Raw genomic sequence first — 24,691 nt, 5'->3', positions numbered from 1 at the left:
TGTGCACAGAACACAGACAGGATTGGTTCCCATATGGTTACAGAACTGCAGGAAAGTGCAACAATTTTCAGCTTGTGTGATTGGAGGATATCTGGATGCATATTATAAGACTGTCCTCCATAAATGAGGAAAAGTCAAGCTGCCTTTATTATTCTTTTGTTCCACTCTTTGTTTCTATGGGGAATTTGCCAATGCAATATCACTGTCTTCCTTTTAAACAACTAAAAAAAAAAAGCAATGTCTGTTGAAAATAGCAATTCCAGTCCTAAAAACCACTGGGAAGCATTTCTTGCTCAATTTTATCTACAGCAAGTTACAGTGGATCAGTATATTTGATTTGGGAGAAATGAAGTAACAGCTGCCCAAACTGAGCTTGAGCACTCCTGACTTTTGAGGTGTTCAAATCTGGAAGGCAGGTGCTAGATTCCTTTTCTGAATATTAGCTAAATCTGGAAAGGAAAAGTCAATTTCTGCTTCCAAGGCTCAGAAGTGGAAATCCTCCTACGTGCCTGGTACTGTATCTGAAGCTGCCCAGGTCCAGTAGAGCCTCCCCTCCCTTACTTTTCATTTTAAATTCTGGTGGGATCCACGTACCTCCCTTGCTAGGCTTCAGATAGAGGGGGGCACTGTCCATTTAATCCCCCCAATTCCTTCTTTGGGGGCTGCAAGGTGGGGTCACACCAGTATCCCTAAGCCAGTCTGGGGATGTCTTCTGAAGGGGATATCTGGGCCAAAGCCTTCTACCTCTTGGGCACACTTGTTCCCCATTCACAGTGCCACCCCCCTCTAGCAGTGAGTTCAAGCTGCAGCATGAGGTTTCAGCTACCATACTCCCTCCCCTGCTTTCCCATTGGTAGTGGCTAAGGGAATGCTGGGAAATGTAGTTCTTTCCCTGCTCCAGGGCTGGTTCTATAGGCAGGGAGCTAACCAAGGAACTACAGCTCCCAGGGCCCCCTGTTGGTTCTCAGCTCCCAGGCTCGATCCCTGCTAGCTGCCGCCCCTGAAAATGGGTTGGCCCAAGCAGCTGCTTGCTTTGCTGGTGCCTAGAGCCACCCCTGGGAAGAAGCAGAGACTTCAGTTCAGGAGTTGACCAACTAAGGCACTTATGCTCACACCTTAAGTGAAGGGGACAAGAAGTAAAAAGAACAGGCGAACTTGCAGCACCTTAGAGAGACTAACATTTATTTGAGCATAAGCTTTTGTACACACACACAACTCTAAGAGGCTAATTAATTAGGAGAAAAAATGTTTGTAGTGATACTCAAGATAGCCCTATATAGACAGTTTGACAAGGTGTGAGGATGTCTGTTTTCTCGTAAAATCAGTGTAAGGAAAGGAGAAAACTCAAAAGGTTCCTCCTCGTGCTCACGTATGTGAACCCTAATGCACTTATGCTCAAATAAATGTGTTAGTCTCTAAGGTGCCACAAGGATTCCTGTTCTTTTTGTGGATACAGACTAACACGGCTGCTACTCTGAATCCAGCTATTGTAAAGTTTAGCGTGACAGTAAAGAGACCCCTTTCCAACCCTTCACCACACAAGACAAAGCCACAGTATTTGTCATGAGCTATTTATTTCTACTCTCTTGGCTCCCAAACTGCTTCTCCTCCCTACTGCCGCCAGCCACCTTCGAGTTCTCCCTCTTCTCTCCCCGGCTCTGCTCACTTGATTGCAACAGCTCAGCGGATGGTCCAGCTTTGTGCTTTCGCTTCCATTCTTCTTCACCTCTTTGGGTGGCTGCATTTGCCATTGAGCAGCCTGATGGAAATACCTGAGTCCTCTGTCTAGGCACGCAGGCCCAGCAGCTAAAGCCAAGCCCCGCTGAGAGCAGGGAGATTAGCCTGGAGTGTCAGGAGTGGAGGCTTGGCCCATGGGGACCCCAGGCACTGCAGCTGCTGCCACCTACGTGGGGAATCCTCCAAAACATCACCAAAGGGCTCTTCCACATTCTGCAAACTGGACTCACGGGCTGCCTGTCTAGGAGAACAGAAACCCTTTGTTAGAGCAGGAGAGTCTCTTCCCACGGCTCCCTGAGGGTCACAGTCAAACACCTGTGAGTCTCTAGGAGGCTCTCAAGGAGTTCCCTGCTCAGTCACTTGGCACCCACCAGCAATGGTCTCTGACAGCGGCATTGCAAAGGGGAGCTCAGCAGATGGTCCCTTCTATGGCTTCCTGAGTGGGAGGGAGGTTGGTCATGTCATTTAAGGCCGAGCTGTCAGAGTCAGGGCTCCTGGGTTCTCTGACTTTGGAAGTGGGTGGAGTCTAGTGGTTGGAGCTGGACTGGGTTCAGTACCACGCTTCCTTCCTGCCTCTGTCAGTGACATTGTGTGTCACCTCACAGCCAGTTGCTTTCTATCGCGATGCCCCAGCTAACAGGGATAAAACTGACCCACCTCAAAAGGGTTGGCAGGGGTAACCACCATCATGACTCAAGTTGGAATGAGTTGTGCTCTTGGTAGTGAAGGGCCCAAATTAAGTCCCCATGGATATCCAGGGTGCCTGTATTGTGGCCATAGTTTGACTCACCTAGTGTTACAGGCTGTTTAGCCCGGTCCTGGCCAGGCGTGATGCATCTGCTCCTGGCCCTCTCTGGCCCTCAGCTCCATCCCACACAAGAACATGGCTCACCAAGGACAATCTATCAGCTCCCATCTGGGGTTCAGCTCCAAGACGGATGGCGAGCCCTAGCCGGACCATAGAAAGACACGGTGGTGTTCTTTGGTGGAAAATGCTACAGCTTCAGCCTCTGCTCCCACCTCCACCCACACGCTAAGGCTTCCAAAGTGGTCCCTGACCCTAGGTGAACAAAGTAGCTGGGCTGCGGCCAGGGTGGGTGGAATTACTGCTGAGACTGATCCTAAGAGAAGAGCAGATTTCTCCTCTGCTCTAGGGAGATTCCCATCGGAAAAGCAGCTGGGGTGGGGGCGGGGGCAATACAAGCACTACCCCTCAGCCCTTGAGCAGCAACTAGGACTTTGGGAGCCAAGGGACTGGTGCATCTTGCTGGAGAGCAGAAAAGGGCATTGGAGAAATTGTACAAAAAAGTCAATGTCACGGCTGGGTCAAGGGCAGCCAGACCTACTGGTCAGAGCCAGAGTCCACACTCACATGACAGGAGTCGAGAGTCAGCTGAGTCAGGATACTGGAAGATCAGCAGCAAAAGAAACTTGCTATCACAACCACAAATCAGATGCCAGGAAATCAAGCCAGGGGAGCAGCAGCAGAACCAGGCAGCACATGGTCCAGAACAGGGAGCAGCCCTGGCGTTCAGTCAGCTTCCAGTTCCTGCTGCTGTCTTAAGCAGGGCCAGGGGGCCAATGAGCTTTCCTGGGACTCCTCCAATAGGACCTCAGGAGTGAAGTCTCAAACTGGGGCTGAACCTCATGGGTCCTAGGTAAGCAATTGTCAACAGGTTTCCAGGTGGAGGGTTGGAGTGTGGCTGCTCCCATGAACCCTGCAGACCCGGGCTGAAGACCCCTGGGTCTTGACAGTGAGTGATCTCTCCCCGTTCAAGCCTCCTGCAGCGGAAAACAGTCTCTAGGATCCTGGACACCTCCTCTGAGAATAAAATGAGGATTTCATGATGAGAAATAGGTCTCTGTACCAGGGCTGGGATCTGGGGACAGGGAAAGCTCCCAACCAGGATATTAAGTGTCAGAGGGGTAGCCGTGTTAGTCTGGTTCTGTAGAAGCAGCAAAGAATCCTGTGGCACCTTATAGACTAACAGACGTTTTGCAGCATGAGCTTTCGTGGGTGAATACCCACTTCTTCGGATGCAAGTAGTGGAAATTTCCAGGGGCAGGTTTATATATGCAAGCAAGAAGCAAGCTAGAGATAACGAGGTTAGTTCAATCAGGGAGGATGAGGCCCTGTTCTAGCTGTTGAGTGAAAACCAAGAGAGGAGAAACTTGTTCTGTAGTTGGCAAGCCATTCACAGTCTTTGTTTAATCCTGAGCTGATGGTGTCAAATTTGCAGATGAACTGGAGCTCAGCAGTTTCTTTTTGAAGTCTGGTCCTGAAGTTTTTTTGCTGCAGGATGGCCACCTTAAGATCTGCTATTGTGTGGCCAGGGAGGTTACAACCAGGATATGTAGCAGGAATCCCCTGTTTGTTGCAAGAGCCCCAAGTGGCAGGACGAGTGAACGGTTCTGACCTCCAGGAGGTGCCTGGGATCTTCTACCTGAGCTTCAATGGGACCCATGTTGCTTGGTTTGACAGGATGAGCTAGGCTGGCTGCACGATCTGTGTGAGAGGCTGGGACAGAGCCTGAAAGACAGATTTGACAGTCAGGGTTCTAGCACCTCTGAGGGAGAACAGAGGTTCTGAATCCCAAAGAATAAGCAATTGAATCAACTGTACAATCATAAGGTCCATCATAAGGTCCTCTCATGGATTGGTAACTGGTTAAACACTGCTCCGCCCTGACCACTGGTGGCCCAATGGCCCACCGCACCCCTAACTTAGCAGCTCCAGCTACCAAGAGAGCAAGAACCAGAGGCCTTCCTGCTCCTGGGACAGAGGAGCAGGTTGATGATCTACCTGTAGGTGAGCGTTGGCCTTCCCCATGCCCATGGTCTAGACTCCATTCAGGGCAGCGCACAGGAACTGCAATTCCTATTCTGGAGCTAGGGGCGGTTTCAGTTTGCTGGCAGGAGACTGTACATGAGACCTTGCAGTTGCAGGGTGACCCAGGCACTAACATGGGCAGAGGCCTGTGTGGGGCAAGGAGGGCAGGGATTTGGGAATCAAGAGCAGAGGATCAAACACTTTCTCCATGTGGGACAGGATGATCCTCATTTCAAAGATAGAGAAAGTGAGGCACCAGATGGGAGAGTGACCTGGCCAGGATCACGTTACCACTCAGTGGCAGTGCTGCTGTATAACCTGTTCCCTGCTCTCATCACTGCACCCTGCTGCCCCTTCTGTATGACCCCTCCAGCCATCCTCTCCCATAGGCTATGCCCAGCACTCTCCAATACCAGGCTGTTTCCATAATGGAAACAGGCTTGTAACAGAGTTCACTCACCGAGAGGCGCCCCTTCCTGGCAAGGCTGGTCTCACAGCTTTCTTGCTGGGCTAGCGCCCCCGCTGAGAGTCGCTAGGGCACTCTGGCAGCTTTTTGCCCCTGCGTAAGATGTGACTCCACTGTATTCATTTTTGAAAATTTATAATAAGCGACGCTCGAGGGGGAGGGCCTGGCCTCTCTTTTGCCTCTCAGTTAGGGCTCGTTCTATCCTCAACTTGGCTAGGTCCCAGGCTGTGCAGCCCAGGGGAAAGCACCCTCTTACAGGCCTGCTCTGCCCACTCCTACTGTTATTGGCCTGGGGTCCTTGCTCCTCATTTCAGACCTGGTTTCCAGAGGGGCTGAATACACACAGGCCCCACTGCCTGGAACTGGAGTTTGCTCATTCTGGTGACTCTGACATTCAGAGGCTGACAGGTGTGGTGAGGGGGCTGGAGAAACCTCACTGCTGAGCGGAAGGAAGTCAAAGAGTTGGGATTCTGGGAGCTGATGGGTTCGTTTTCCCTGCTGTGGGAAGTGGAACTGGGGACCGAGACTACCGGATGCTCTCTTCATGCTCGAGGGGCTGGAGTCTCCTGCCAGAAATGCTCTCAGGAGTCCAGGTTCAAGGACGTCTCTGGGGAGCCCCTTCCTAGGGACAAAACCAGGGTGGTATGATGATGGAGAAGTCTCTGTCCCAGAGCTGGGAGCCAGAGAAGGGGGAAGCTCCCAGCCAGGCTATGCTCTGGGGAAGCCATTTCTCCCCCAAGAGACCCACAGGCTCCAAGGAGTAAATGGCTCTTACCTCCATGAGGGAATGGGGTCTTCCATCTAAGTCTCTTTGAGAGCCAGCATTGCTTGCTTTGCTGGGACGAGGTGACCTGTCCCCACTGCCCCCTGACATGGCTCCGGTACAGGATGCGCCCATCTGGGAAGCTGTGCCAGATCCCAGGGCCTGGAAGATAGTTGGTAAGGAGGTTCCTATTCCTTTCACACCCAGAGACCCCATAGAAGGGCCAAGGGGACAATAAAGGGCAGGAGGTGAAGCTAGCCCTGAGCCTCTGTCCCACCCCCACCTCCTCAAAAGTGGAGCTTTCCAGGCTCCAGTGGGGCTGGGGCTGTGGCCATGACACAGGGGCCTTTCTGCATCATATGGGGCTGGGAGAGCTCTGCCTGGGCACAGGGGGAATGGGAGGGGGTGTAAACCAAGGAAAGGGGGGTGGGGAGTGGGTGTGAGGGAAAGAGCTCCAGCCTCAGATGAAGGAATTTGGGGAGCAGAGGGAAGGACCCGGCTCCACAGAGAGGGGAGCAAGTTTCTGTAAGTGCCAGGGGGCTCCATTTCCCCTTCCACTAGTTCCCTGTAGGGGTCCCTTGCTCTCCCGCTCAGAGGGAGGCCACTCCGGTCCAGACTAGAGTCTGCAGGGTAGCCAGGGGCCCACAATAGGGCTGGGCGGTTGTGACCGGGTTGGGACTCACCACCACAGCACCTCCCGCTGGTCGCTCCGGGAATTAGCTCAGTCCATGGGGAGCGCCCTCTGCTGGCAGTGTCCTGTCCATCTCTTGTCCTCCGTTGGTGGCTGGACCCGTGTTGCTCCCTGCTTGACAGTGTCCTTCATCCTCATCCCCTTTTGAGGGTGAAGGGCGGCGGCGGGGGAGGTTAGCAACAATCCTTGCACCTGCCTCAGTGGACAACCACAACCCCCAAAGTCTAGCCCCTTGTCTCAAGAGCTGGTTGCAATTTGTCTCGGCCACCACATGGCCAAGTGCAGCACTGCTCAGTCTGAGGTGCTGGTCTCCTGCTCTGGAGACAAACCTTCCTCCATGAAGTTCTGGGACAGACTGACTGCTGTGCTCCTGGGCAGCCATTATATAGTACCTAGCCTAGCCCTGATTGGCTGGCTCTAATCTCGGCCCTGATTGGCTCTCAGTAGGCCCTTCCTTGATTGGCTGCCGGCCTATGCAGCCATTCTGGCCTACTCTAGCCCCCTCTCACATGGGGGTGGGGCAGCCACCCCACCACCCCCTCCCCCTTAAGAATGCTCACGGGGGTGAAGGAAGGGGGTCCCTATCGCCCCAGCTTCCCTCACAGCTGGGCCCACAGGGCATCCCTTTCCTCTCGCAGACCCTCCACAGTCTGGAGCAACCTGCTCCGCACTTCTAGGTTCTGGGTTCCCATTGTGGACCGCCCTGGTCCTACGGGGTTCCTCCTTCTATTTGGGTTTCCACATTGGCCCTCCTGGCTCCTATGTGGGTTCCCTCATTTCGGTGGGGCCTCTCTGCCCAGCCCCTTTCTCTCTAGGGGCCTCGGTCTTCACCACCCCTTCCCTGGGTGGGGTCTCAGACCGAGCCCTTGTCTCAGACACTCCCCCTTTCAGCCTCAGGGGGCAGTGCCTCTTTAAATGTCCCCCTTTGTGGCAGTGGAAGCACTTTCTGGGTCTTCCACCTGCCACGTCCCTACTCCTGCTTGTTTGGGCCCTGGTCCTTCCTTCTGGGCTGGCCCGGGCCTTGGGAGTCCTGTAGGGGCACTCTCTCTTCAGGTGCCCCGGCTCCCCTCAGACCCAACAAGCAGAGGGTGCCTTTTCTGGGTGGGGCCTCTCTGCCCCCTCCCAGTAGGGACACTCCCTCCTGTAGCGTCCCCGTCACCTACAGGCGAAGCAGTTCAGAGTTCCCAGCCCTGGCCTCTCGCCCATGGGGCCGGATCTCATTTGGCCTGGGTGCCGACCCCAGCAGCAGCCAGAACAACTCCCTCTGCTGCTCGGCGAGCTGAGCCACCCAGGCCCTCCAATAGAAGTCTCTTTTCTCCACCATTTTGTCTCAGTCTCTCAATGTGGCACAATCTGTCTAGTCCTCGCTCTTGCCCCTAGTATCAGGGCGGACCGCCTGTGCCTGCATTCTCCACCATGTGTGACGGGGTTGGAGCTCATCACCACGGCGCCTCCCGCTGGGCGCTCTGGTAATTAGCTCAGTCTATGGGAAGCGCGCTCTGCTGGCGGTGTCCTGTCCGTCTCTTGTCCTCCCTTGGCGTCTGGACCCGCGTTGCTCCCCACTTGACGGTGTCCTTCTTCAGGCCACTGCTCTCTGGCAGTGCCCCTTAGTCCATGCTCACCCCCTTCCGGAGGGATTACCAACAGTCCTTGCACCTGCCTCAGTGGCCAACCACAGCCCCCAAAGTCTAACCCATTGTCTCAAGGGCTCGTTGGAAGTTGTCTCAGCCACCACATGGCCAGGTGCAGTACAAGAGGGAAGGGGGGAACCCACGCCTGCCCACTACTCTGGGTCCCAACCCAGGGACCATCTAGTGGCAGCCCCCCTGCTCTCCCTTTGTCCAACTGTCCCTGGGCCACTTCCCCTCCGGCCCCTCGCACTCTCTAGGCCCTTTCTATCAGGGCCCGCAGTCTGGCAGGTCTTGGGCCGGAGCCCTACTATGCTCCCCATGAGTCTGCCCAGCACTGCTCTGTCCAAGGACTCCTGCTCTGGAGACAAACCTTCCTACTGTGCTCCTGGGCAGCCTTTATATAGGGCCTATCCTAGCCCTGATTGGCTGGCTCTAATCTCGGCCCTGATTAGCTTTCAGTAGGCCCTTCTCTGATTGGCTGCCGGCCTGCACAGCAGCTCTGGCCTCCTCAAGCGCCCTCTTGCATGGGCATGGGGCAGTCACCCCACCACAGTCATCAACTGTCGTTACCAGGCTGCGGCCTGGGCTGCAGGGCCGGCTCCAGGCACCAGCGGAGCCAGCACGTGCCTGGGGCGGCACATGCTAAGGGGCGGCAATCCGGCCATTCCTGGGGCAGCAGAGTCCGGGCAGCTTCAGCAGTTTGGGCAGCAGCAGTCCGAGCCGCCTTTTTGTTTTTCCTTGTGGTGGTAAAAATGGTAGAGCCGGCCCTGCTGGGCTGGGGTCGCTCAAGTGGTCAGCCCCCCAGCACAGTCTGCCAGAGTGGCTCCGGCCTGGGTGGAACCAGGCAGCCAGCGAGCAAACAGTCTTGACAGGGCTGGCTCTAGCCTGGGTGGGGCCCCAGTGGCCAGCCAACAAACACCCTCCAGGTCAGTGATAAGGGAGCTCCTGTCCTGGGCTAGAGCCTCCTTGCACCACGTAGGGGGTCAGCCACCTGGGATGGGGTGGCAGGGGGAAGCGGGCCCTTGGCTGCCCCTGCGTCGGCGGGGATCCGGCCGCAACATGCCGACTGAGCTGTGCTGGGCTCTGCAGCCGGCTGCTCCAGGGCTGCCCCTGGGCTACTTCCTGCCTCCCCAGGGTTTGGTACCTGCGGCCTCCAGGCCTCTTCCGGCTCCTTGGGGTAAACCGCAGCGGGGACTCCGGGCCAGTCCTCGTCCACGCCTGGGGATCGGGAACAGCCAGGAGCGGGATCCTCTCTGGGCCTCTGGAGAACAGGCCGAGCGTCCTCCTCTCTTGCAGGCTCTCCCCCAACTGTGCAGCACGGCAGGCCTTTTATAATTCCGGCCACGCCCCAGTTCTTAGGGCGAGGGGGGCGGGGCAATATAGGCCCCAGCCTCCAAGAGGCGTGTAGGGGGTCTCTCGCTCTCCCAGTCGGAGGGAGACCACTCAGTCTCACTACACTCCACGTTTACAGGGAGTGGGAGTAGCTGGTGGCCTCTAAGGCAGAGCTCCTGCACTGCCTCAGGCACTTGGTGCAAGTTGTGGATGATGTGCAGTTGTTGCGTCACCTTATAGGTGACCTCCTCCTGCTGCAAGGGAACGAGGACCCGTCAGAGACTCAGACACCACTGCGGAATCGGGGGATTAAGGGCACCTGGGACCAGCAGCATTTCCACCCAGCACCCGCCCACCTCTGAGGGATGGAGTCCCACTCCTGACCCCCAGAATGGAGTCTTGTTGTCCTTTCTAGTGACCTCCAGTGCCAACTCCCCTGCTTGTAGGATGAGCTCCTGCCACCTTCCCCCCAGTGCCCCTGACAGCTGTTCCACCTCCAATCCACGGCTCAAGTTCTCAGACCCCTCTCCTCCACTCCCACCCAGGTTGGGCAGGGAAGGGGCTCTAGCGGCGGCCGGTGGGGGGGGCGGGGGAGGAGGGATTCTGGCAGCAGTGAAGTGGGATGTGGGGAGGTTGAGATCATTCCCCAAGTCATCCCAGCCACTAATGCTGAAGCCGCAGGTGGTGGCTCGGGTGACAGGAGAGGCTGGCAGAGGGCACTTAGAGGACTCTGCTGCCCTTCCCAAGAACATAAGTCCGTGATGAGGCAATACTTGGTAACGAGCTGGGCTGGAGCTGCTCCGGGGACAAGCTTGCTCCCTCCTGCCCATAGAGGTGAATTCATCTCCCTTCCCAGTAGCACCTGCTCTCGCTTTCATTCCCCACCAGTCGCCTTGCTGCCATGCCGGCCAATGGCCGGAGGATGGGAATGAGGCCTGGGCCCCGCCCCAATCTCCGGACACTAATGCAGCTGCTCACCTTGTCCCCCAGCAGCTGCTGGGCTTGCCCCAGCAGGGAGTAAGTGAGGAGCAGCCCAGCCTGGCTGACACGCAGCCGGGGGTTGTGCATGGCCAGCACTGCCGTCCGCAGGAAGAAGCGTCTCTGCCCCTCCGAGAATAACTTTCCAAAGACCTGAAACCAAACGGACGTGAGGCTTCAGCAAATTGCCCAGAAGCAGGCTCCAAATCCTGGACTAGAACGGCAACTCGGTCTAGTGGCTCCAGGAGGCAGCCACCCGCACTGCCCGAGCTGTGCCATGCCCTGGCACAGCAGCCTTACCTCCCCGACCCTGGCTGTGTTTTTATAGCCGAGGAGCCTGCTGTCCTCATGCCAGTCTCGGAGCCACAGCTCTTCGGCCTCGTGGATGGTCAGGTCTGGGAAAGAGACACACACACGTTTGTCATTCTGGTTGCAGGGCTTGTGTCCTTCCAATCCCATTGGTGGCTGCACAGTGGGCAGAGTCCTCGCTGTGTGCCCGGCCCAACAGAATTGCAGGGGCTGGTGTAGAACACAGAAAGAGAGAGAGAGACTCGTCCTCCAGCTGGGGTCACTTGGAGACAAATTGGCTGCGGGGGTCCCAGTCTCACTCATCTAGTGGGGGCCATTTCCCAGCTGGGTTCCTTACCCCTCTGGTGCAGCAACAGTTGGTAGAGCCGGAAAACCCCCTCCCTGGCCTGCCGGCTGATGTCCTTGTCTGGGTCACCGATGGACAGAGCCAGCTGTGCCACGTGGTGACCCATCTCGGGGAATTCGGCTGAGTTCTAATGGACAGAAGAGAGAGAGGGGACTCCATCAGCATTTTCCTGTCAGCTTCCAGTCCCCGCCTGGGCCAGGACTCCTTCCCCTCAGCCCCTCGGCAGGAGATGCTAGAGGATAGGAGCTAGAGCTAGACTCTTAATTTTCTCTGCCTGCAAGCAAGCCTGGAGCACAGGGATGTGGGCAGGGCCCTCCATGAGGATTTGCTTCCCCAGCTGCTCCAGGATGACAGGAAGGCATGAACCTGAAGCAGGCTCCCCTTAAAAGCGAGAGTCGCCACTTCACCATAGGGTGATCAGAACTTGACTCAAGCCAGGCTCATTCTCTGCTCTGACTCTGCCTCCCCAAGAGGATCACTCCTAACCCACAGCCCCTGCAGCAGCAGATCCTACAGCCCCTTGCAGCCAGCCCACCCCCGCCTGGAGTCAGGAAGCTGGGGTCAGAGGCCACTTACGTCGAAGTCAGGGAGGGTGATGATGGAGGTGAGCAGGGTTGCGCTGCTCCTAATGGCCCTGGCTCTCTCACGCGACACCCTGGACACCATCCAGTAGTTAATGTGCTGTGGGGAAAGGAGGCAGCTCAGGATGAATGGGCGGGTGCATGTGTTGTGCTAATGAGCCCCTCCCCATCCCCGGGGGGCTGAGACATTGTATGCGGGTGGAATATCTGATTCATTGATCGCAGAGCTTTAGAAGGGGATTGTTGCCCTCAGGACGATGCTTGTATCCTGCAGGTCACAACTTGTCATTGTCTCTCTAGATTGGGACAATGCTCAGTGGCGGGGCTGGTCCAATACTCCCTGAACTGCTGATTCCTGAACAGCTCACCAGGAAGGAGACAGACCCCTCACCCCTCCCTGGCTCTCAAGTCCTTGGTTGGGTGAAGGGACTGAGTGGGAGCACAATCCCCCCAGGAATCTCGGGGCCTGTCAGACAGAGACAAGGGCTGATTCTCTGGGGTCCTCCTGTTTCTCTAGGAACGAGCCTGTGACTCTTCTCTGAGGACCATCTTCTGGATCTCACAGGAGGGGTTCAGACTCTCACTCCCCAAGCCAGCCAGGGGCCCCCTGGTTAGTGCTCAACAGAACCAGGCAGAGCTCTGGCTTGAAGTCCCAGCTCTTTCCTCTGTCCTTCAAGGAGGAAGGGCCTGACACCGCACTGCACTGACTGCCCTGCAGTAATGTGTGTTGCTGTAGTGTGCTGAACCTGGCATTGTTTGTTTGCACCATGCTATGAACACACACATTTTTGAGCAAAGACGCCCCACTGGGGGCGCAGCTAGGAGGACAGACTGCAAAATGGATGGAAGAGTTAAGGTAAAATTGCCCCCACCCCTCTCATCAGGCTCACCTCCAAGATGTAGTGGAGCTTGTTGGTATCTGGGGACTTTGCCAGCAGGTTCCCCAGCATGGCGTCCAGGAGGTCTGGCATGACCCTATGCAGATCCTGCAAAGCAAGGGAGAGCCATGGGTCAGACTTAGGGAAAGTGGGGCTACACATGATGCAGGATGGGAAGAGGGGTCTCTGGGAAGCACTGGTGAGACCCCCAAACACATATCCTGGCCTCTCTCATTTTCATCCCACTGCAGGCAATTAGCAAGGATTCGTGGCAGGATGAGAGCTGGCTCCTCAATCCATGATTTAGCTGATCTACCTGGACTTGGGTGGTGTCCGTCCGCGTGTCCAGGGTGAAAACGGCATGCAGGGCAGTTCGGAGGAGGTGGGTCTCCAGCTCCGGCTCCAAGGCAGGTGTCATGGTGCTGGCAAGAGAGAGGAGCCGGTATTAGACTGTGCAGTGCGGGGGTGGGATTGGCACTGATCCTGGGAGTCAGCCTCTCCCCAAAGCCATTGCAATGTTACTGGAGTGAAAAGAACAGAGCAGCCAGGAGAGGGAGTGACCCTTCCTGCCACCTCTGCCAGAGGAGCCACCCTTGGGAGGTGACCTGGGAGTGGGAGGGGCAGTGACTCCCAGCCATGGGCCTGAGCAGCACCAGGGTTAGGGGAACCGGGCAAGAGGGTCTCGGTACCTGAGGTTGGCCACAGCGATCAGGCAGTTGGCCAGGACGACGCCGGGCGGAGAGTCATCAGGAAGCTCCTCAATGAGCTCCTGGGAGATACAAAGGAGACAAAGGAGCAGGTGAGATTTGGGCCTCACTGACACTTCCCAAGGAGGACATTACACAGCCAGGGCCCCACACAACCAGCAGGATCCCCCCAGCTGCCTCCCGCTCCTCCGATTCCTGCCCACTAGTTCTCCCGTCTCTTCTCCCCAATCTGCAGCCCCAGCAATCCCTGCCCTCAGCTGCCCCTCCACCACCAGCCATTCCCCAACCATCGGCCTGGGGAGACCTCTGCCCCTCCCGTGTCTCTGTCCACCCTCCAGCTGCCGGGTGCCGTGTCTCGCTCACCACAATCCTCTCCGCCGCAGCCGCCTTGCAGCAGTGCGGCTCCAGTGTGTCCTGCCCTCTCTGCTGTGCAGCGAGACACGCGGGGTCATGCCGTGCAGGAACACGAGCTGCTGGGCCTCATCCTGCGCCCACCAGGAGTGGGGTTAGGGGAGAGAGAGCCAGTTAGCCAGGGACCTCCCTGCCCCAGCCACACCAGCTGCAGGACTTAGGCCTGAATGGGGGATAGTGGGGACCCGCCTAGTGTCCAAATCATCCATGACTCGTACACAAGCAGGGTCAGGAACTGCGACAGTGCCTATGGGAGGAGGAGACCCTGACTGGTGTGTGGCAAACACCCCCAACTTGGGGGTCCCAGATCATTGAAGAGAAAGGTCCCCATTAGGGGTGGTTGCTCATGAGGGCCAAGACCCTCTGCAGGGGGTCAGGGTGCTGGGAAAGGGCCGGACAATCTCGGTTCCAGCACAGCTGGGGAACGTTTGTACCTTTTCTCAGCCCGGGAGCTGTTCTCGGATGTTTTTGAGAGCAGCCTCCTCTGTTACCATGTCCTCCCATTCCTCCTCCTCCTCCTTCTCATCCTCGGAGTCCCTGGCAGTCCCTGCACCAGGGAGAGAAGGGGACAGGGTGACTCCTGCTGCCACTTGGCGGAAGGATAGGGGCATGGTGGGGCAATGTGCTCCCTTCCCACCTCCGAGACCTAGGGCAGATCGGGCTTCACACTCCCCCCTCTCAGTGATGTCATCAGCCCCCAACTCCTTCAGGAGCCCATAGCAAAGAGACCCCCCCCTCAGTCCTGGACTCCCTGGGAGGTGCCTCCCCCCCGCCCAATGGCACCAAGGACCAATGTGGCAGCATCTAGTGTCAGTGGGGTTCACGTGGCTCAGGCCAGACCCCTGGGCTGGGGACACACCCCCAGAGCACTGCTCGAGGGCCTGGGCCCAGGGTGTTCACAGCCCCCTCCTCGCCCCTCCCTGAGCCCAGCCTGGCTCCTCACCTTGAACGAAGCAGAAGCGTCCATCAGCCAAGCTGCCGTCCGAGTCGCAGGCGCTGCTGCTGTCCCATGGGGAGCGGGCCGAGCTGCTGTCCGAGTCGCAGGCGCTGCTGCTGTCCCATCGGGAGCGGGCCAAGCTGCTGTCTGAGTCGCAGGCGCTGCTGCTGCTGTCCCATGGGGAGCGGGCCGAGCTGCTGGGGCTGGGAGAGGGATCCTCCACCTCCTGCCCTGGGAAGGCTGGAAGGTCCCCACTGCCCAGGCAGGGCGATGCCTCCTGATGGAAATCGGGGCTGGGCTCCTGGGGCCGCTGCTGCCCACATAAGAAGCCCCGGAGCCACCCTGCCCGGTTGCGCTCCTGGGCTGGGTCCCGCCTGCCCTGCCGCATCCTGGCCCAGTTCCATTTTGGCCTGGCCGGTGCCTCTCCCACCTCGGCGCCTGCGCCGGGAACAGGTTTCCTCTTCCAGAAGGCTGGGAACTTCCACCTTCTGGTCCGGCCGGGAGCTCCTTCCCTGCCAGCGGGGACGGAGGGGCCGCTCTGCTCCTGGGGAAGATGGCAGCTGCTCCCCTCAGGCTCTGGGGCCACCTTCAGAGCCTTCTTCCTGAACATCCTCAGGAGCCCAGCCATCCTGGAACCAAGCGGGGAGCAGGCGTGAGTCTGGGGTCAAGGCAGCCTCTCACTAACCAGCCTGTTTGGTCCCTCTCCATCCCTGCCCCAGCCAGAGCAGCTCCTCCTTCCCCCACGGGGGTGCAGGGAGTGCAGGCTACACACACTGGCAGGAGTTCATTGCATGATCTGCTCCCCCTCAACGCTCCCCCTCCTCATCCCTGGGGCTGCAAGAACCGGGGAGTCTCGTCCTTTTCGAGCACTGGGGTCAGTCACAAAGACCATCAGTCACTTTGGACAAGCAGCTTCCTCCTGCCAGCCCAGGCCACACTCCCCCACCCCCACCCCCCGCCCAGGCTAGAGAAGGAAGAGAACCCAGGAGTCCGGACTTCTCCTGGGAAACCATCCCCCCCCCCTTGAAAGTCCCTTGGCATAGCAAGGCCAGGGCCCCCTCGGTTCCCATTGATTTCCATGCTCAGCAGCTCACCGGGTCTGGCCCAGCTCAGAGACTCTCAGCCTGGGCAACAGTCTCCCAGAAGGGAAGGGCTGGGAGCCCCATTGCTGGGACCTTTCCAAGCACAGTGGAGATGGCTCTGGAGAAGCCCCTCCCCAGTCTGAGAGCGAGGGGCTCCTGGGGGATGTTTGCAAATCCAATCTCCTTTGGGAGAGATTCTCTCCCCCTCTTTCTGCCTCTCCCCAGACAGACAGGGGACACCACCAGAGAACCCTAATGCCACTCACTTGCTCTGGTGACGGAGCGATGGATGGAGGATGTTCAGGGTCGTCCCTCGCCCTTCTCCTCACTCCCCAAGCCCAAGGCAGGCTGGAGACGGGGGTGGTGACCTGAGGAGTTACCCTGCCCAGCCAGCAGGCAGGGTGATGGCACTGGGCGATCGGCTGGCTGTGAAAACAAGAGTCTATCTTATTGCCAAGGGACGGAGAAACTCGGCCAGCAGCAGGGGGTGCAGAACATCACCCTAGTGCGGGGGTGACAGCGCTCCGGGATCCTGACATCCCAGCACTTTACACACCTTCCTGAAGCCTCCCAACCCCCCTGGGCTGTCGGGACTGCGCCCCCAACCCTACTGATGAGAAACAGGCCTGGGGAGGGGAAGCTACTGGCTCAGGGTCACACCAAGGGTCAGAAGTAGGGATGGGACCCAGCAGTCCTTCTCTCCAGGCCCCTTTGCTAACCACTGCTGCACACTCCCTCCCACAGCTGGCAGTTACAAGCAGCCCTCATGGCCGCTCCCCCTGCCTTTGAGAGGGAGTGTGCTCCGCTGGAGTGACCGGGCCAGGGGATTGGGAGTCAGGACTCCTGGGTTCCATTGCTGGGTTTCCTATTGGTTCCTCAGCTGGTTGCATCTGAGCATTGGAGGTCGGGGCGCACTGCCCAGGAGGAGTGTTTGGCTCTGGGGTTTCACTTCAGCCCAGTCTAGAGAGAGGGGCCCAGCCATGGAGTGTGGCTCAAGAAGACCAATTCTCCAATTCGTTAAGGGCGTTTTGAATTCCAATCCTGTGCTCCAGAGTGCTTGGTGTCATTTGCACATTTTAGCAGCATGCTCTCCACTCCATCTTCCAAATCATTCATGAAAATATTGAATACACCAGACCCCGGACTGATCCCTGCCGGACCCACCAGGTGCACCTTCTCCATTGGACAGCCAGACATGGAGAAGGGCTCTTGGAGCTTTCAACCAGCTCTGCACCCACATTACCCTGATGGCATCTAGCCCGCATTTCCCTCATTTGCTTGTGAGAATGTCCTATGGGGCTGTGTCAAAAGCCTTAGTAACCCCAAGATAGATCCCATCTACTGTTTACCCACCTGCACTAGGCCCGGAACCCTGCCAAAGAAGGAAAGAGGATTGGTTTGGAATGATTTGTTCTTGACAAATCCATGCTCACTAGTCCTAAGAACCAAATTTGTCACATTGTGTTAAATTGTCTCGTTGCACACAAAGAGGAGACACTTAGATCTCAAAAATTAGATAAGATGCTTCAGTCTGAGCTAAGTAGTTGCTGCTCTTAATTTCAAAATAAAAAAATACAAAGAAAATAGACTATTTCAGCTATTCTATTATGTCATAATCTGCTCTGAGTAAATGTGATAGGACACTTCATGTTATGCACTGCTCCTAGTGACACTCTCCAATGGATTCCCATCCTCCACCCACCGTGAGGTAGGTAGGAGCGGATCATTATTATCTCTACTTGAAAGAGGGAGAAGTTAAGGCTGAGAAAGGAGAATTGACTTGTCTTAGGTCACACTGCCAGTCAGTGGCAGAGTTGGGAAGAGGACCCAAGAGCCCTGATTTTCAAACTAATCATTGGATCTTGAATTTCATACATTGAATGACCTGAATAAAGTGCTCTCGGATGAGCTCCAGACCAACAACAGTGCACAGTAATTATTCAGCAAGTATTTTAGGAGAATTGCAACATTAGAGAGAATCATGAACTGCTCAGAGACCATTAATGCAGCAAAGCAGCAAAATTTGTCAAACATATGACTGGTTATGACTTATTTCCTTGGTCTTAAAAGAGAACAACAAGGATCTGAGTCTCCTCCCTGTCAATAACCCCCTGATCAGCCAATCAGGGTAGAGACTGAGGACGGGGGGCTGAGGGTTCTCCCCAGAGAGCCCAAAGGATGGCCCAGGTCACTGGTGGGATCATTGCCCGAGCACAATTTCAGCCCCACATTTTTGGGTGGACCTCCCACAGTGGGAGCTGCAGGGCACTCCCCCGCAACACACACACACACACACACACCACTCTCCTGGTGTTGGGAGGGGAACAGGAGAAAGGACAAACGAAGCAAGAGACAAAGAGAAAGGAGGGAGGGAGGGATGGACAGAGGAAAAGGTGAAACAAAAAGGACAAACCCTAATGTCCCCAGTGATTCTAAGGGACAAAATCTCAGGTGCGGAATAAAAGTCTGCCTCCTTAAGCTCGTGTTTTCCTTGCCTAGAATTCAACTGTCACCAGATGGATCAGACTGAACAGGTTTCAGACCTCAAGGAGGCTCCTACCTTCTAAACAGGGACGTCTGTTTTCTAGTAAAATCACTACGGGGAAGGAGAAAACTCGAAAGAGGTTCCTCCTGGCGCTCCTGTACGTGAACCCGAATGCTCTTTCAGTCCTCAAAGAGAGACCTCGAGAAGGAGACTCGCTGAAGCAAAGCCACGGGAGTCTCTGAGGTTTCCCTGGCCCCTTGCCCCTGTCCTGCCTGGCTGATGTCAGCATCTCTCTGTGAGGTCACCACCTCCCCACCACCTTTGACCAATAGCCTGAGATCCTGCAAAAGGCCTTTGTGATGTCACTGCCACACCCCTCCCTTGCTGTGCTAATGTCCTGCCCCTGGCCAGGCACTTTGGAGGTTTGAGCTACTCCCTGTGGATCACCCCACTCAAGGAGTGTTCATTCTAGGCAGCAAGCCGGCTAGACAGGAAAACATCAGACACTGCTCCCAATGCTCCACTCAGTTTTTCAGAAATTAGTCAACTTGATGGCCAGAAGAGACCATTAGAGCATCTAATCTGACCCCCTGCATATCACAGGCCTCCTGTATGACACAATAGCTTCTTTTGGGGCAAACACATTCCAGAAAGGCATCTAGTCTTCATGAAATAACATCAGGAGATGGCGAATCCACCACTTTCCTTGGTAGCTTGTTCCTGTGGTGAATCATCCTCGCTGTTGAATATTTGTGCCTTATTTGTAATATGAATTTTTCTCTTTTCACCTTCCAGCCATTGAGTCTTGTTATGCCTTTCTCTGCTAGATTAAAGAGCCCTTTAATACCCAATATTTTCTCTCCATTAAAGCACTTCAACACTTCAATGAAGTCACCTTTCAATCTTCTTTTGATAAGTTAAACAAGTTGAGCTCTTTCAATAACTCACTAGAAGGCATTTTTCTCCAGCCCTCAGAACATTTGGTGGCTCTTTGCTGCCCCAGCTCCAATTTCACATCTTTTTCAAACGAGGACCCTAAAACTGGAGGCTGTATTCCAATATCAGTCTCACTGATGCCGTGTTACCTCCTCTGACGTTATTGACATAAACTGTAACTGTATAGATCACCGTTGTGACCACTATTCTATATTTGCAGCCAATATTGTAGAAAGGTTGTTGTGGAAGGGGTCTATGGAGAGGTTATGATTAGCTGATTATAATTACGCTATGTGTATCATTTTTGTCATTGATGTTATGAATATTGGCTTTATACTGTCTGTATTTCAAACTTGTGTTATGCTACCGGGGAACATCCCAGACAAGTTGGTGTCAGTTCTGCCTAGCCTGCTTGATGGCCCATTAAGGAGTCTGCTCAGTGTCCCGATTGCAGTTTCGCCCACTTCACCCACCTGTAGGGTTTGAAGCAGCAGAACAATGTCTGCTACCAAGCATTGAGCAACGCAGCGAGTGGTGGCGCTACGAATCGTGGGGTACATGTCCAGTGAGCTGTACTGCTTGCCACGGCCAGATACAGCACCAGTGGAGCTGCAGGGAGTGATGGTACAGGCAGGGTCGGCTTTCGGAAGTGCGGGGCCCAATTCGAACAGTTTCGACGGGGCCCTGGCAGGGATGACTAAAAAAAAAACACGTAAAAAACCACATGGGGCTTGTACTCACCGGGCGGCGCTCCGAGTCTTCGGCAGCACTTCGGCGGTGGGTCCTTCACTTGCTCCGGGTCTTCGCTGGCACTGAAGGACCTGTTGCCGAAGTGCCGCCAAAGACCCGGAGAGAGTGAAGGACCCGCCGCCGAAGTGCTGCCGAAGACCCGGTAGGGAACCGGTTGTTAAGATTTTGGAAGCTCATCACTGAATTTAACTAATAATTTCCCATGTGGAACTGTATAAAATGCTTTACTGAAATCCAGGTAAATTAGATCTGCTGCATTTCCTATGTCTAAAAAATCAATTATCTTCTCAAAGAAAGAGATCAGGTTGGTCTGGCACAATCTACCTTTTGTAAAACCCTATTGTATTTTATCCCAATTACCATTAACCTCTGTGTCCTTAACTACTTTCTCTTTCAAAATTTGTTCCAAGGCCTTGCATAGATTGAGATCAAACTAATAGGCCTGTAGTTTCCTGCAGCACCTTTCCCCCCATTTCTTAAAAATAGGAACTATATTAGCAATTCTCCAGTCATAGGGTGCTACCCCCGAGTTTATGGATTCATTAAAAATTCTGTGCTATTGGGCTTGCAATTTCATATGCAAGTTCCTTTAATATTCTTGGATGAAGATTATCTGGGTTCCCTGATTTAGTCCCATTAAGCTGCTTGAGTTTGACTTCCACATTGGATGTGGTAATTTCTACTTAGAATCATAGAATCATAGAAGATTAGGGTTGAAAGAGTCCTCAGGAGGTCATCTAGTCCACCCCCTGCTCAAGTAGGACCAACCCCAACTAAATCATCGCAGCTGGGACTTAAAAACCTCTAAGGATGGAGATTCCACCACCTCTCTAGTGAAAAAGATTCCACCACACTCCCAGTGAAAAAGTTTTTCCTACTATCCAACCTAGACCTCCCCCACTGCAACTTGAGACCATTGCTCCTTGTTCTGTCATCTGGTACCACTCAGAACAGCCTAGATTCATCCTCTTTGGAACCTCCTTTCAGGTAGTTGAAAGCAGCTATCAAATCCCCCCATATTCTTCTCTTCTGCAGACTAAACAATCCCAGTTCTCTCAGCCTCTCCTCATAAGTCATGTGCTCCAGCCCCCTAATCATTTTTGTTGCCCTCCGCTGGACTCTTTCCAATTTTTTCACATCCCTCGATCTGCTGGCAATGCCCCTACTTATACAGCCCAAAATGCCATTAGCCTTGGCAACAAGGTTCACACTGTTGACTCATATCCAGCTTCTTGTCCGCTGTAACCCCTAGGTGCTTTTCTGCAGAACTGCTCCCCAGCCATTCGGTCCCTAGTCTGTAGCAATGCATGGCATTATTCTGTCCTAAGTGCAGGACTCTGCACTTGTCCTTGTTGAACCTCATCAGGTTTCTTTTGGCCCAATCCTCCAATTTGTCTAGGTCCCTCTGTATCCTATCCCTACTCTCCAGTGTATCTACCACTCCTCCCAGTTTAGTGTCATCTTCAAACTTGCTGAGGGTGCAGTCCACGCCATCCTCCAGATCATTAATGAAGATATTGAACTAAACCGGCCCCAGGACCGACCCCTGGGGCACTCCGCTTGATACCGGCTGCCAATTAGTCATGGAGCCATTGATCACTACCCGTTGAGCCTGATAATCTAGACAGCTTTCTACCCACCTTATAGTCCATTTATCCAGCCCATACTTCTTTAACTTGCTGGCAAGAATACTGTGGGAGACTGTATCAAAAGCTTTGCTAAAGTCAAGGAATAACATGTCCACTGCTTTCCCCTCATCCAAAGATCTTGTCGTCCACCTGGTTCTCATAGTCACATGCTTCCATGGGCCACTTTCCTCACCCAGCAGTATCCCCTCAGAGTTCTCCAGTCTGGCTTGTATCTGCGAGTCTTCATTTTTCCCTTCAGCCTCCTCTCTCCTTCCCACCATCCATCTGCTCAAATCCCCTTCAAACCTCAACTATAGTTTCCACCTGCATCTCCAAACCTTGGATCTTCCATCAGCCTTATCAGGTGGCACTTCATACAAATGAAGCTCTTTTCAGGTACATTCCACAGCTTCCACATCCAATCAGCTTCATTGTTGCTTTCCTTCCTGGGGTCTCTACCACTGCTGCCTCTGTAGCTGTCACAGCCTCCCACCTAAATGCCTGTCAAGGAGAAAAAGGGAAAACACACACACAAAACAAAACCAGAACACCACATACTCCCTTCCCCACACTCCCCTGACAAACTCCCACTCAAACTCCCCTGTGCCCACCTATGTTTGTGACTCCTGGACTCCTGTCCTGCTGGCTGACTCCTCGTCTGCCTTTATAGGCCCCATAATCAGGGCTCTGCTGTGATCAAAGGCTCGGCTATTCTCAGAGCACACTGCCCCCTACCAGTCCCTGCAAACTACACACACACACACACACACACACACACACACACACACACACACACACACACACACAGTAAGCAAGCAAACTGGAGAACTCACTGTGAAAGAATGCACCCCTGTGTCCACACCTTACAAAAAACTTGTAATAATCTTTGTACAATGTATGTCTTGCAAAGTATCATTTGAAAACTCATAATTTGCTGGTCTCTATTGTCCTGATAAAATATGTGTGACAACACTGCATGTGAGGTTATAAGATTTCTCTGTATAGCGTTATTAACACAGGTTCCAAATGGAGGTTGGCAAACAGGTCAGTCTCAAACAAAAGAATTTGCACTCTGCTTAATTTGCATTTAAGCAGTAAACAGAGTCATCAAGCAGGAAGGGAGACAAAGGGAGTTCAAACAGGTGGAAACTAGCAGGGAATAGCCTTACATAGAGACAGTCTGTCTCCTGAATCTCAGCTAGCGATGTTTTCCAAAAGGGGGGCTGACACTATGAAAAGGAGGAATAAACTCCCCAAGGCACCCCCTCCTTTCTCTCTCTCTCTCTCTCTCTCTGTGTCCATTGATTCACTGACTGAGACAGGACATAGAAAGCAGCCATTCAGTTTGGCCAGTACGACTGCTGAGAACATGTGGTGAGAAAATGTTGCTTTGAATTGAACATAGTTTGTTAAGTTAGGCACCAGATGTGTTTTATCTTTATTTTCCGTGTAACCATTTCTGACTTTTGTGCCTCATTACTTGTATGCTCTGAAAATCTCTCTTTGTCGTTAATAACTTGTTTTATTGTTTTATCTAATCCAGTGTGTTTAAATTGAAGTGTCTGAAGAACTATTTGAAATAATAAACTGGCATATTATCATCTTACAGAAATAACTGATTTACATACTTGTGTTGTCCAGGGGAGGGCCGGGCGGTACAGGACGTACATTTCTGGGGGAAATGCTAAGACTGGAAATGTGCTAGGGTCACCCTGCATGATACCCACAGCTGAGGAGAGCTGGGTGTGGCTGTCTGCCTGCAGCACACACACATACCTGGGAGTGATGTACATGCTAGAGGCTGTTTGGGAGCAGTCCAGACTGGAAGCTACAGCAGCAAGGCATTGCAAAGAGCACCCCTGGCTGGAGGGGAGGGATAACTCATTGGTCTGGGTTGTACCCTGGGTGTCACACTCACTCCCTGCCCCTGTGGAACTGGGGCTTGTTTCCCTTCTCCTCCAACAGCTCTCTGCTCAAACTCCCCTGACTCCGGCTCTGTTTGCTGGCTCCTGTGACACTCTGGGTGTGGCTACACAGCCTGGGTTCCAGGACTGCAAGAGTGGGAGGAGGCCAAGCTCTGCCCACAACAGCCCAACTCTCCCCTGCCCCCCTTTCTTCCCTTACTCTCCCTTCTGACCAGCCCGAAGTTCTCGGGTGATGGGTCCTTTCTGCTTCCCAGACCCGGCGGGTCACCCACACCCAGGGGAGCCTCCGCTGTAGTTTTGGTAGCTGACAGGTGAGGCCCAGCTGCTGGCATGTGGATCAATGCAGAGCAGGCCACGGGTGCTGGCCTGTCCAGCCAGATCACAGCGTGCTCCCTCCCCTAGCCGGGGCGGGGGGGAGGAGACAATGGCCCTATGGGCATCGAAATCTGTTGTAGAAGTGGGGATGGGGGGCAAGGTCAAAGTGGCAGAGGAATTAATGCTTAACTATCCCGCAGAGAGCACATATGTTTAGTTTGTTAAAAGGTGGGTGGCCCCCAGCCCCCTGGCCTCCCCTGGTTCTGGCGCTGGTGCTACATAGTAAAGAAAAACGCATGGCTGGCCCAGGCCAGCTGACTTGGGCTTGCAGGGCTTGGTCTGCAGGGCTGTTTCATTGCTCTGTTGATTTCTGGGCTTGGGCTGGAGCCCAGACTCTATTACCCTGAGGGGTGGGAAGTCAACACAGCAATGAAACAGCCTGAGCCCCATGTGCCCGAGTTGGTGGGCTCGGCCAACCGTGGGTTTTTCTTTGCTGTTTAGTCATATCCTCAGAGTACCTTTCCCAGACCAGAAGCATTCTGTGTAAGCTTGAAAGCGTGTCTCTCTCACCAGCAGAAGTTGGTCCAATAACAGATATTACCTCTCCCACCTTGTCTCGCTAATATCCTGGGACCAACACGGCTACAACAGCAGCAAACAACCTTATAGACTAACAGATGTATTAGAGCATGAGCTTTCGTGGGTGCATCCGACGAAGTGGGTATTCACCCATGAAAGCTCCTGCGCCAATAGGTCTATTAGTCGATAAGGTGCCACAGGACTCTTTGCTGCTTTTACAGATCCAGACTAACATGGCTACCCCTCTGATACACGGCTACAACAACACTGCAAATAACATAATCAGTTAGTGTCCAAGACAGAGCGTTCCAGCTGTCTAAGGGCTCACGCATTGCAAGGAGCTGAGTTCCCTTGGCTCCTACTGAAGTGGTTCTGCACACTTGCTATTGCTGCT

General features: G+C 54.4%; 2 protein-coding genes across 2 annotated transcripts; both read right to left on the bottom strand.

Moving 5' to 3' along the window:
- Nucleotides 1-1,832: 1,832 nt before the first annotated feature.
- LOC120389034 (maestro heat-like repeat-containing protein family member 7) lies at nucleotides 1,833-13,692 on the bottom strand. The gene is made up of 11 exons (XM_039511174.1): nucleotides 13,613-13,692; nucleotides 13,232-13,311; nucleotides 12,859-12,964; nucleotides 12,555-12,650; nucleotides 11,660-11,764; nucleotides 11,075-11,210; nucleotides 10,729-10,823; nucleotides 10,429-10,581; nucleotides 9,263-9,704; nucleotides 2,528-2,685; nucleotides 1,833-1,978 (listed from the first exon to the last, which is right to left on the bottom strand). Exons 3-9 carry the CDS (start codon nucleotides 12,958-12,960, stop codon nucleotides 9,474-9,476), a joined length of 918 nt encoding a protein of 305 aa, XP_039367108.1. The 5' UTR covers nucleotides 12,961-12,964; nucleotides 13,232-13,311; nucleotides 13,613-13,692; the 3' UTR covers nucleotides 1,833-1,978; nucleotides 2,528-2,685; nucleotides 9,263-9,473.
- Nucleotides 13,693-14,100: 408 nt separating this feature from the next.
- Nucleotides 14,101-18,280, bottom strand: LOC120389382. The gene is made up of 4 exons (XM_039511914.1): nucleotides 18,240-18,280; nucleotides 15,946-16,105; nucleotides 14,604-15,226; nucleotides 14,101-14,207 (listed from the first exon to the last, which is right to left on the bottom strand). Exons 3-4 carry the CDS (start codon nucleotides 15,223-15,225, stop codon nucleotides 14,101-14,103), a joined length of 729 nt encoding a protein of 242 aa, XP_039367848.1. The 5' UTR covers nucleotide 15,226; nucleotides 15,946-16,105; nucleotides 18,240-18,280.
- Nucleotides 18,281-24,691: the final 6,411 nt, after the last annotated feature.

This window comes from Mauremys reevesii, linkage group 23 (assembly GCF_016161935.1).
Source record: "Mauremys reevesii isolate NIE-2019 linkage group 23, ASM1616193v1, whole genome shotgun sequence".
NCBI lineage: Eukaryota > Metazoa > Chordata > Testudines > Geoemydidae > Mauremys > Mauremys reevesii.
Note: the sequence above shows the minus strand (reverse complement) of the source record. Positions and strands in the feature narration are given on the sequence as shown.

Excerpts from the sequence above, each read along its gene's own strand:
- LOC120389034 (XM_039511174.1), bottom strand. The coding sequence starts at position 12,960 with ATGACACCTGCCTTGGAGCCGGAGCTGGAGACCCACCTCCTCCGAACT. Across the intron at positions 12,651-12,858 it reads CGGACACCACCCAAGTCCAG|GATCTGCATAGGGTCATGCC; the intron begins GTAGATCAGCTA and ends CTTGCTTTGCAG. Across the intron at positions 9,705-10,428 it reads AGCAGCTGCTGGGGGACAAG|CAGGAGGAGGTCACCTATAA; the intron begins GTGAGCAGCTGC and ends GTTCCCTTGCAG.
- LOC120389382 (XM_039511914.1), bottom strand. The coding sequence starts at position 15,225 with ATGGCTGGGCTCCTGAGGATGTTCAGGAAGAAGGCTCTGAAGGTGGCC. Across the intron at positions 14,208-14,603 it reads ACGCTTCTGCTTCGTTCAAG|GGACTGCCAGGGACTCCGAG; the intron begins GTGAGGAGCCAG and ends TCCCTGGTGCAG.